The sequence below is a fragment of the Nilaparvata lugens genome, chromosome 2, assembly GCF_014356525.2.
Source record: "Nilaparvata lugens isolate BPH chromosome 2, ASM1435652v1, whole genome shotgun sequence".
Classification (NCBI taxonomy): Eukaryota; Metazoa; Arthropoda; class Insecta; order Hemiptera; family Delphacidae; genus Nilaparvata; species Nilaparvata lugens.
The window spans coordinates 31,734,453-31,747,517 of NC_052505.1; the positions used below are offsets into that span (position 1 = coordinate 31,734,453).

A 13,065-nucleotide genomic window follows, 5' to 3' on the forward strand; every position below is an offset into this window, starting at 1 on the left:
ATATATATATATATATACATATGGCTATGTGGTTATCTGGTTATATGGTTATATGGGTATATATTTATGTTCAACGGATCTCGAAAACGGCTCTAACGATTCTCACGGAATTTGGAACAAAGTAGGTTTATGATATGAAAATTCGATTGCACTAGGTCTCAACCCTGGGATAACTCGCTGAAGGATATTAAAAGGATAAATACGTCCTTGGAAAAACAGCTGGAAATTTTGTCGTCTGTCGATACCGTAATGGAAGAGAGTGAACAAGTGCATGTGTGGGATCATCCAGCTGATCTCACGAGAAGAAAAATTCAGGAAGAAAAACTTCGCTTATTTCTTCTCTTTTTTTCTAGAAAACATGTTTAATTCAGAAAGTTTGATCCGAAGTTTATATTTGACCCATTTCAGTTTTTTGTGAACGAATAAAAACTGAGCAATTTCAGGTTTTTTGGAGATGGACTCATTTATACTACCACAGAAGAACATGGGAAATACTTTTGTTTAACATGATGTTTTTTTTATTTTTTTTCAAAATAGTATTGAACATTGTTGACAAGTTTCACATTTTTTAAACATAAATATATTTCAGACAGCAATTTTATATTGTAAATGGTGTTGGAACAAGTAGACTATGTTGCCATTTGAGTAAGAATATAATAATTTAATTATACATCTAGGTGTATTTTTGAAATTTTTGGTCACTTTTGACCCATCCATACCTTGAGTGTGAACCCTAATACTCCATACCAGTTGAGTGTTAATCTCAAGATAATAATTGACCTAAATTAATTAGTCAACCTCGAAGTCATTAGGCCACAACCAAGCTCTATCAAAGCAACTTAATTATACCAAACTTTCAATGATCAATCTCTTCAATTCAAATGACAAAACTGACAATAAGTTAAAATTATAACAATAGTGACATAAACTCAGAACTGTCACAATTGCTCATAATCAGTCACATCTATGCTTCCCATTCAACCAATGCTGATAGTTTAAAGTGGATTTCTACAGTGAAACGTGATTGACTTCAAATTATAGCAATTAAATGTTTGTAATGCACTTTTGCGAGATGCAATAATTCATTTGGCACGTTGACGCGAATTTTGATTGTTTGGTGACTTTCTTAATTATTTGAAAAGCTCTCATAATCATCCACTGAATGAGGCTTCATATAACAAGGACGTTTTCCTGGAATCAGAGTTGTCTGACAAAACTGTCGTTTCCCTGAAATTTGAGTCGGTAAGTACATAGACTTCCAAAGTTTCGTTCGGTAATTCAGATCAGTTTTCAGCAGTCGCATTTATGCGTTTATTGATGACGAACAAGATTGTTCATATGGATGAGATTGATCAAATACGAGATTTTTGATAAAGTGATGTATATAATATTTTATAATGAGAATTATATAAAGTGATGCAAATATTGCATTCCAACCTTCTAGGTAGATGACGTGACACTTCTATTCTAAAAAAATGAATGATCACTTCGCTCGGAATGAAAAAACAATCAGTTGAAATACGTCAATCAATCAAGGTTGGATGATGGAAATAGATACTACACCTACAGCATTTCAGAGAGCTGAGAATTAATTTGCTTACCTTCTTTTAAATTGGTCCTTTTCTTGGAAAATACTCTGATATCAAGCTTCTATTACGTAAACGCTTCTTTTTCATTGAGTTCCATGATTATTCATATTCACATCTGATGTTTTTTGGATGATTGTTGATGAATTAATATTGATCATCTGGTTATGGGAAACTGTTATGCAATGAATGTGATAAATGATATCTTCTACATTCACCTCTCTACTTGAAACAATAGAAAATGTTTGAACTTTTGTTTCAAATTTGTATACCACCTTTATATTAATCTTGCTCATTTTCTCCGTTTGTGATCAGCTCCTTCATTTCCTTGATTTCTAGTTTTTGTGAACTGGAAAACTCTAAATCATTTAAGAGTTCTCTCACCACCTTCGTTTCCTCCACTCACCATTTCTGCTCTTCCTTTCATATTTCTCCACTTATTTCTCATTTTATCCTTCTCACTAAGTCTTCTATACTTATTCACTTTACTCCTGTGTGATTCTCCTCTTCTATCATACCATTCAATAAAGTAATCTGAGGGAGTGAAGCACTTAATCAATCAATCAATCAATTCAGAAGTTAACCAACTACTTATCTTCCTCCTTCACCTTTCTTCTTTTTCTACTCTCATGTCTAATCCCTATTTTTTAACCTTCTCCTACTCGTGTCACCCTCTTCTCATCTCTAAATATTTTTTCAAATTTATTTTTACGATGCCTTTTGTTTTTATTATTCATTTCATATGACTTATTCGTGATGTATTTTAAGGTGTACACGGACTTATACGCTACGAACAAGCACATTTAGCTTTTTATTGGCTGATGCTATGCTTATTGTATCTATATTTGTACAGAAACAGTAAGATACATTTATAATGAGCATGGCATTAGCTGATAAAAGGTAGAATGCGCGTGTCCGTGGCGCATAAAGCTGTATGAACCTTTATAATATAGTTACTTATTCTTGTTTATTATAGTACATACAAAATTACTTTTGACTTGGATAGACATGCGCTGCAGCATGTACAGCGACTGGTAGGGAGACAGCGGCGGCTATGTTGCCGTTCTAAGCCGGCCAACGTTATGTAATTTCCAGTGAGTGTTTAGTATATTTACGATGTTTCCTCTCTGAAAGCCCTGAGTCGACTGAGTCTAATCGACAAATTGGCAACTGCGCTTCTACCTATGATTCTATTCATCACCGTAATTGGCTGATCTCCCTCCATTTCTCTGCGCCGCATGTTCCTCCAAGTCAAAAGTAATTTTCTATGGACTATAGACTCCTTCGTTTTCTTCCACTCTCAGTAGAAGAAAAAATCATTTCTCAATCTCGCCAGGCGTTTCTCTCTATTCTTCTGTCTTTGTTTCTTTCCTATTCTACTTTCTTTTCTTTTTTTTCGAACGGGTCTTACTATTTGTACACGGTACTTCCCATCATCCTCCCTCCTTGAACCTTGTTCACATTCCTCATGAAAAGATGTTACTCTCTTATACAATATACAGTATTGATAGAAGTACAAATAATACTGCTGGTCTTTGATGGAACTTCTATTTCAAATCCAATCCTGTTCTTGGTATGTTGAATTTGCATCAGAAATGTATAACAGCATTACTCCGAAGCATTACTTGCTTTGCATGCGTTCCTTTTGATACAAACATGAAATTCTAGGACTCCACACAACCTTCTGTACTACACGATATTACACTGTATCAATACAGTACACTACTGAATACCAGATGCTTCTCCGTAAATGTATCCAGTTCAGGGAAACGGTACAAAAGAGAAACTACATCTCCAAAGCACCGGTCCAATATCGGGTCCACTGAAATCATACACAACGATTTCAAACCATTGCTATAGTGAGATTGAATTTAAACTGTCAGCTTCGGTTGAATGGAAAATATTGGAATTATTCTCGAGGAATAATGACAGTTTCAAGTGAATCTAATCAAATGTATTTTCCAGGAAGTCGTTGAAGTTGGATGCACTGCATTCTGTGTTTGGAAACTATCCCTCAGAAGAGAAGGATTCGAAGGATTCCGATATAAAGGATCCAGGTTACTCAAACTGCTCAATAAGGTGCAGGATATTAATCATGAAGGATTTATCTACGAATTCGAAGTGGATCAAATCGGACTTGTGTTACAGAAGTCTCGTTTCAAAGGATGTCAGTCTCCTTTGCTTTCAAGTAGGATGTCTAGAACTATTGCATGGACACAGGGATTGCAAAATAGGTACCTCAAGTAAGGTAACCTTGTGAGGTACAACCCATATGAGGTTACTATGCTCGGATTTAATTTATATATGAATGATGTAAATGTCCTGTAGATGTATTAATGACATAAATGACTTGTTTGAAGTGATTTACTTGCTCCTGGAATTCTCTTCGATACTAATTCCATCTCGATCATATCCTGGATCTTAATTCTGGATTACTATAAACGGTCTATAATTCACACATATCTTACATCTCCATTCCACAAATCTTTCTACGAATTTTATTATTAACCATCCAATTGACTCAGATGGTAGTGCTCTACAGAATTGATTCTTTTGATGACGTAAAGATAGTTATTATTTATTTACAGGAATCTATATATGGGAATGGAGACAACAGGTTTTCCATGTCTCGTTGATACATGAAATGCTAACAATAATCATATAACAATATACTCATCCACATAGTAATTTACTCCTTGGAATAAAGAACTTAAAATATAATTCAATGATGAGCAAAAGAAGAAGCTAATGGAAGGAAAATTCAAATAAAACAAACTGAATTTATACCTAAACCCAATTCTGAACTAGAAATTAATCGATTCAAGAGAAATTTCGATTTGAGAAAGATGTGACAACTAGAAGTATTATTGAACGTTTGAAGTATGAATATGAAATAATTTACCATCAATATTATGATTATATGTTATATTTAATGCCTGTATATTTTTTTATAATGTTTTAATATAATTTCATATAATCATATGGAGTCAAGGAAGCCAACATATTCAAAATTTAAAAATGATGATGGAAAAAGTTGAATCAAATTGATTGAAAGATTGAATAACCATAATACTGAACAAGCACCTGGTCACGATCCTCACTCTACATGAAGGGTTTTCAGAATTTTGCAAAATTTGATACCAGAGCAGCAAAAGATATTAGGTGTTCAGAAAAAAGGTTGAAAAGCTTATGTATGTTAATAGGGAAGTTGCAATGACTCACTGTTTTGGAACGAGCAGCAACAAATGAAAATGCAGATTGTAGAGCGATGGTTGAAATATAAAAATATTGAGTTTGTATAGTAATTAGGGAGAATCTATCTCATGATTGGTCTCATTGATCCTTCATGTGGGCCAAGCCACATAAAGCTTTTTTTAGATATTTTTGCACTGGCGGTGGACGAGTCGGCAGGGCAGGAAGCTCTCCGATTGGCTGATTAACAGCTGATTACCGAACGCCAACCCAATCAGCCAATCGGAGAGCTTCCTACCCTGCCGACTTGTCCGCCGTCATTGCAACAATGTCTGAAAAAACGCTTCATCTGGCTTGGCACTAATGATCTCTCTACTTTGAGGAATGAGACTGGAATTAATCAATCTCCAGGCAAAGAGTATATCTATTAGTAGTAGTGACATAATAGCAATACCAATCAGCTGATTAGAAAGCCCACGTTCATGAGAAAGCTCATTTTCATTATTAATCACAGCAGACTCTGAAGGTGACTTGGTCGTTATTTGATGGATCAATTTCCTCTTTCCATTATCTTGTTTGTCTTCCTTTTCCTGATCCTTCATCTTTTTTTCTTCAGAGACAACAATTATTAGTATCAATTGATATGAATATTTTTTATATCATCTTCGATTTCCTATATCAGATAAACCGGGTTGACTTGGATCACAGATAATAGGAGGCGGTGGAAAAAGAATAGTGGAAACTATTTGAACCATCTTGTCATTCCCACTGACGTCACAAAACGTGAATCCTACTATACATAATATTCACAAATCTGGGATTGATTATTGGGATTGGGATCCAACTTGCAACTGCTGTAAACTTACAATCTTGAAGCTCTCAATGTTATTCTCTTCAAACTGTCAACATTCCTAATAAATAATAACAATGCTTCAACAAGTGCTGACAAAATTTGAAGTGAATCTCACTATAGTTTTGAAATTGATCGATTCTTCAGAGCTTGATAAATTGTTTCCGACGTTTATTTTCTCTCCTAAAGCTGCTCTATATTGTTACATTGAGAAATGGTTCTCAGTCTAGTAAGATTCACTTCTGACAGCATTGGTTGGGTGGAAAGCCTTGATGTTTTACAGGTTATACTGGCACATGTACTAATTCTCACTGTAGCTGTTCACGTGCTTTAAGTTTCCATTGGAATAATTCAGAGGTATATGTTGTCTATCTCAAAACCATGCGAATCATTTTTCTCGAAGATGAAATTTTATCTCTCCGATGATTCAGCATCCAATAGTTTTCATTCCTAATAGTTTCCATACTAATTTGGACGGAAAACATGTTACATGGTAAGGCTTATCAATACCCTCTAAACTTAAGATTGCAATGTGTTTCTGCTTTCGAAAACAAATCTTCTTCTTCAGAAACTTTATACAATCACACTTCAACTTCATCGTCATTAACTTCAACTTCCTCTCGTCTGAATCTTTTCTTTTTATTTTTGTTTGTACACGAACTTCAATCATTTCCTCTCTTTAGCCACCCGTTTTATATTGAAATTTCACCGTAGTTCCTTGCCTTTTCTCCTCTGCATAATCGATTACGATTACATTGTAGAATATAAATAATTATGAATGACCACATTAATTTAAAAATAAAATTAACCAATTCATAGTAATACTTTCAATTTAGTTCATAGATTTCTAGTTGACTAAAAAAAAACATCGTCTGATTTGAGCGATCAAGGGGAAACTAAGGAAGAATAACCCTTTACTCCAAGGACATTTTTTTTGTTCTAGCTTATAGGGGATCTTGGAAATATCAAGGTCAGTTTCTCCTTATGAGCACTGGATTACGATTACCTGTTATTAATTTGAATGAAATAAACATGGAGATAGTTTTTGAAGTAAACCTATATCAATAACACATAATGTCTTGTTAACGATCCCATCTATTCAGTTGAAGAGTTTTTGTACAAGACATTGTTTGTGAAAGATTTTAAAATTCAGTATATGAACAGTGAAGCCATATGACTCAACCCTCTGTTACTATTATATGTATGTGAGACGCCACGGAATATTCATCCCTTTTTCTCTACTTCTCCACTACCCATAGAAACCGCTCCTATTCATTTTGAGTCTTATTAATTTTTTGTTATTCATCCTATCAAAAAGTCTGTCAACTACAGTACTAGTTCAGTCATTTTTTCATGGAAGGCATCGCGATGACTTTTGATAGTACGAGGGTAATTTTGTTTTCAAACTCCGGTGATCTGCTTGGTCTCTTGGTCTAATATTCTATTCTATTCTAAATTTATCCACCATCAAATCACCACAACATGTCAACAAAACGGACTGCATTTGGCATTTACAATGCTCATGACTTTGCTTCTAGTAGGCGAAGTTCACAAGAGTCGATTGACTTCCCACTAAAGTTCACGATGAAACTTCACTCCAACTTCGCTCTAACTTCAACTTTGACTGCACTTTGATGCAAAGCGAAGCTGGTGAGATGTCTGAATATGCCTGCTCTTCCCCCTAGTCACGCTCACTCTCTCTCTCTTCCTCTTTCTCTGTCATACACAAACTCCACAGGATGCATGTACATGTACAAATACATACATATACTAGACATGTTTGTACAATCAGTGCAGCCCACACACGCTTGTAACATATTCACAAACCTCCGTGAATTTCAAACCATGGTGATAAAGATGAAGTTCGCCCTACCTCAACCGCAGTAAATTAGTGAATGAAGTTCTGGTACATGTTAACTGACGTAATAAATTGTTGCGCTGTTGTTGAGTGAGAGTTTTGTTTGTGAAGTTCATGTGTTAATTTGAATGCGTTTTAATTAATGTATTAAATGTTATAAATTGTACACTTAATGAATTAATCCTGTTGAACTTGAAATCTTAACGAAGGTTGGATGAGAGCTTCAAGGAATTCTGACAGATTCATGTGAATCCATAGATTGAAACTATAGATGGTTGGAGCAACCTGATATCGGAAACATCGAGCTCTCTAGATAGAGAATCGTTTTTCAAGTTAGGAGCAGAGCTCTTGTTCAGGAAAGCTGATAAATGTCAAGAGCAATTTATCAAGCTCATAGAGTCGATCGTTCCAGAAACTATAGTGCTCCAAACCCAATATTTTTCAAGACGTTTCTGGAGAAAGAAAGAAAGAAATAAAAAATGGATGATACTCAAACTCATACAGCTTCAATCACAATATTCACCAAGAAATTAAATTTATACTCAGTTCTTCAAAACAGAGCAAAAAAAGATTAGAAATTGAATTCCATTGAAGTATTGCTCTTTTCAACTGGTTTATACAGTAATTGAACCAAGATAAGAAATGATACTTGATTGATTTAAGCGGAGAATTGATTTCGAAAATGAAGCAAGGTGGAGGAAAAAGGGATAGTTTTTGAGAGATGGAAAAGCGATGGGGAAAGGATGAAGTGGTTGAGGTAGTGGGGTGAAAGAAGCAAAAAGGTCATAGAGGTAGTTAGGTATAGAGGTAAAAAAGAAGAGAAATGAGAAGAATGAGAAGTTAGAGAGGAAGATGAAGAAGGAAGGGGAGATGGGGGTAGAGGGGAAAAACAGGGTGTCGGAGAGAAGAGAGATGAGTATTTAAACTGAAAGAGGGAAAGGAGAAATAGAAATACTGTATGCCATGAGAAGGAAAAGTTTGAGAAAGAGAAGAATGAGAAAAAGTGGAGAACATGAAGGGTGGGCAGGAAGAGACGATGGGAAGGAAGAAGAAGGAGATTGAAGAGGAGAGGAAGGAGGAGAAAGGGGGAAAGAAGAAGGAGCTGAAAAGTATTTATAAGAATGTGGATTTGATGGGAAAGAAGTAGCCTCAGGAGAAGAGTGTGAAGGGGGAGAGCAAGGAGGAAGATGCTATAGTGGGAAAAGTTAGAAGAAGGAGGAAATGGTGCATAAAGAGGAGAAAAATGAGAAGATTATGCAGGAAAAGGAGAAAGAGAAGAATTAGACAAGGGCTAGAGGAAAAGAATGAAGATTGATTGATTTATTATTTTTTGTACTAGGCCTCATTGCCCAAAAACAACATTACAAAATACATATTCAGATAATCAGTCAAAATATACACTATAACATTATGAAGAGGATGAGAATGAAATAGTGCGTGTGGAGGAGTGGGAAGGGAGGGTCGTCAGTTGCTATGCTCGATGTGCAACAGCGGACAAAATGAAGATATCATCCATTTCTTGGGTAAGTGTTCAATTTTATCGGAATTCAGATTTAGTATATGGGGAGTGCGAGAGCTGAACGAGCGACAGGTTATTGATATATTGAACAGGGAGAGCTGGGAGAAATTGATAAAATTTATTAGAATAGCCTGGAAGTACCGATCTCAGCTGATTGAGGAGTTCAACACTTGATAATGCAATCTTTCTCCTGACTTAATTACATTAATAATTATTTTTGTAGAATCTAATAGTAGTCAACTCCTGGCAGACGGCCTGAAGGCCATTGCTGTATAAAATTTATCAAGTTATTATATTTTTTTGTTGTTGTGGTTGATGTCAATAAAGATTTTTTGAATTATTATTATTATTATTATTAGTGCGTATGGAAGGGGCCACAAGTGAGAGTAGGATAGGGAAGAAATGGAAGAGAGGAAGAAGGATAAAGAGCAGTACAAAGAAGAGGTAGAGAAGAAGTATCACCTTACTTACTACTCACTACTACAAGTCCATACAACTACAACTAACTTACTACTCACTATAATATAGTAACTACTATTAGTTATTATAGTTACTATATAAGTTATTAGTTATTACTATAATATAGTAAGTAGTTAGTTGGTTGTAGTTGTATGAACTTGTCTATACAAAACTCCTTCTGACCTCCAAGTAAAAAGTAATTTTGCGTGGATGATATTGACGAAGTCCATGTATTCATGTGAATATTTTATGACCAATAAAATTCTCTTCTATTCTATTCTATCCTATAGTTTGCTTGCGACCAACCTTCATGAGTCTTGATGGAAGTCATCTCCTTGCCATGCTCGAATATGGCCATGAGGATGAATGTGTAGCAGTAGGAGATGATGGAGACAGGCAGCACGAATCCGAACATGAGCAGGTAGATGTAGAAGGCGCGGTTGGCAGTGGTGCGGGAGGAGTAGTCCCACGAACACGACGTGAAGAATCCCTCGGGGATGTAGCGTGACCAGCCGAATAGTGGTGGAAGGGAGAGAGCGAAGCAGTAGGACCAGGCTAGGAAACAGACCTGCAACCAAACAGACAAACAAGAATTATAGTTTGAATTTAGTGATTTGATCTTCTCTTTAAACTATTTTTAGTCTAAATCTGGGAGGAGAATAGTGAAAGATTGCTTCCATCTCCCAACCACTATGATTCTCGATAATATACATGATTAGACAATTATAAATATCGGGGCACCGAGCTTCACTCGTTATTTTTATTCATTGATAAACAGAACACAATCCGAGGCTGTTTGTAAGTTTGTCAGTAATTAGAGTGATATATTATAGCGTAATTTTGTAATTGAAATATAGATATTAATAAGCTGTTTGTAAGTCAGAACAGGCATTAACCTAATCCTTGTACGTAAGATGATGATGACGGAACACAATATTCTCTAAAATTATCGTGTTTATATTTCACAGCTGGCTATTAAATAGCTATTAAATATACAAATTTATGTTATTTTATGAATTTCGGGGATGCGATATTTTGAATTTTCACATACTCACTCGCTCACTCACGTTTTTACTAACCACAGACGACGAAAGTCTCAGCCAGGGATGAATTATCTTTTTTATGTCGTTCAGCGAGTTTTCCCAAGGATGAGACCTTAGTGCAATCGAATTTTTATATCATAAACCTACTATGTTCCAAATTTCGTGAAAATCGTTAGAGCCGTTATCGAGATCCGTTGAACATAAATAGCCAGATATGAATATAAATAAATAACCAGATATAAAAATACAAAAATTGCTCGCTTAATAAAATAGGATTATTAGTAATAATATGAATAGACAATTCTCAAATAAACGAGCATAAGACTTGAGATCTCAGCCTACGATCGAGGAGAATGTTGACTTCCTATCAGTTTCTTCTCTATTACAGATCTATACTATAGGCTAATAAAGGAAAAAACTGGTTTATAGGCCTACATGTACGAGATGGGAAATTTATGAATGACGGACGCATCATCACGTATCAACTACAGGACTCATTAACTTGAAATTTTTGCATGTAGATTCTCGATTTACCGAGAATGTTTATAGGCCTATTTTAAATTTTTCAAGATTACAATAAATCAAGCTTTCAGTTTGTCAAGGATCTGATTAGACCCTTGCGGAGCACGGGTTACCTGCTAGTGATAAATAAATGCTCTCCAATGTCAAGTTCATTCGTCTACAAAATATTACATTTTTAGGTCTAAGGATCAGAAATAATGAAAATTATTTCACATCTTGACATAAATGATCGGAAGAACGTAGTTTTGTTCTATCAGAAGAGATCAGAACAGACAAACGGTATGATCTGGTAAATAAGCTATAAACAGTAGGCTTTTTAACTTGTATTCAAACTTCTATGAAAGTTTTGATTTTTTAAGAAAAAGTCGTTTTGCAGCACTAGCTGTACAGCATTGCCAACCAGAATATAATCCAAAAGATATAGATACAGAAGATATCCTTCTCTCCAACAACCAAACCGGGATTGATAATTCTGTCACAGTGACAGTTCTATTTTATTGAATCATGGATCGAATTTCGTTGTAGATTATTATAGGTGTAAGAACTATTAATGTTTTATTCCAACAAAATTAAGTCTCTATAATGACGTGATGGTTTCAGCCAATGAGAGATTGTTGTGGGCGTGAAATAATGAGCACCACTCACAATAATGGATCAACCAGGCCCAGGCACGTAGTTGTTCAACGCTGTTTGACATAGGCTGCAACTGACGTTGAAATCAGCATCCACCAACATAATTGGAGAGTGGTGTTACGTGAGCAAATTGATTTCTTCTCAAACCGGATGTTCTGCGAGATTAGAATTTGATTAAAATACTATCATAATCTGATGTCCAAGGTGACATTTTGCATATTTATTGTCCACTAGCTGGCCCGACGAACTTCGTACCGCCAAATAGTTAATGCATCTCAAGACAAACTTTAGCTGGATGCACACCTGAGAAGGTGCGATGCAGTATTTTGCATCCAGGTGCTTCTTGCTTACTGGTTTGAATGGAAGAACTCACAAACACTGAATCGGGCATGGTGTGGAACGGTGTGATAAGGCAACCTCCATAAGACCAACACTTTGTATCACCAAGCCGCTCCTCCTCAGGTGTGCTTAGCCTTAGCTTAATCTGATGCACTATATTTTCATGAAAATTATCCAACAATCAGTATTTACATTTATATCTCAATATGGACTTCCAATGTGCGTAGTTGACCGAGCGAAGTGAGGTCTAAGATTCAAGTCGACGGTTTGGCATTTCTCTTAATGTTTAAATGTTTAAATGTTTAAATGTTTAAATGTTTAAATGTTTAAATGTTTAAATGTTTAAATGTTTAAATGTTTAAATGTTTAAATGTTTAAATGTTTAAATGTTTAAATGTTTAAATGTTTAAATGTTTAAATGTTTAATGTTTAAATGTTTAAATGTTTAAATGTTTAAATGTTTAAATGTTTAAATGTTTAAATGTTTAAATGTTTAAATGTTTAAATGTTTAAATGTTTAAATGTTTAAATGTTTAAATGTTTAAATGTTTAAATGTTTAAATGTTTAATGTTTAAATGTTTAAATGTTTAAATGTTTAAATGTTTAAATGTTTAAATGTTTAAATGTTTAAATGTTTAAATTTTAAATGTTTAAATGTTTAAATGTTTAAATTTTAAATGTTTAAATGTTTAAATGTTTAAATGTTTAAATGTTTAAATGTTTAATGTTTAAAGTTTAAATGTTTAAATGTTTAAATGTTTAAATGTTTAAATGTTTAAATGTTTAAATGTTTAAATGTTTAAATGTTTAATGTTTAAATGTTTAAATGTTTAAATGTTTAAATGTTTAAATGTTTAAATGTGTTAAATGTTTAAATGTTTAAATGTTTAAATGTTTAAATGTTTAAATGTTTAAATGTTTAAATGTTTAAATGTTTAAATGTTTAAATGTTTAAATGTTTAAATGTTTAAATGTTTAAATGTTTATATGTTGCGAATTTACGGCGAAACGCGGTCATAGATTTTCATGAAATTTGACAGGTATGCTCCTCTTTTAATCCCGC

General features: G+C 34.3%; 1 protein-coding gene across 3 annotated transcripts in view; it reads right to left on the reverse strand.

The window, feature by feature from the left end:
- Positions 1-13,065, reverse strand: part of LOC111050584 (rhodopsin, GQ-coupled) — a 173,483-nt gene that overhangs the window by 54,595 nt on the left and 105,823 nt on the right. For all 3 annotated transcript variants that reach the window (XM_039421016.1, XM_039421017.1, XM_039421015.1), the window contains exon 6: positions 9,771-10,032. In XM_039421016.1, coding sequence (XP_039276950.1) covers positions 9,771-10,032 — 262 coding nt within the window. The remainder of the gene's footprint in view (positions 1-9,770; positions 10,033-13,065) is intronic.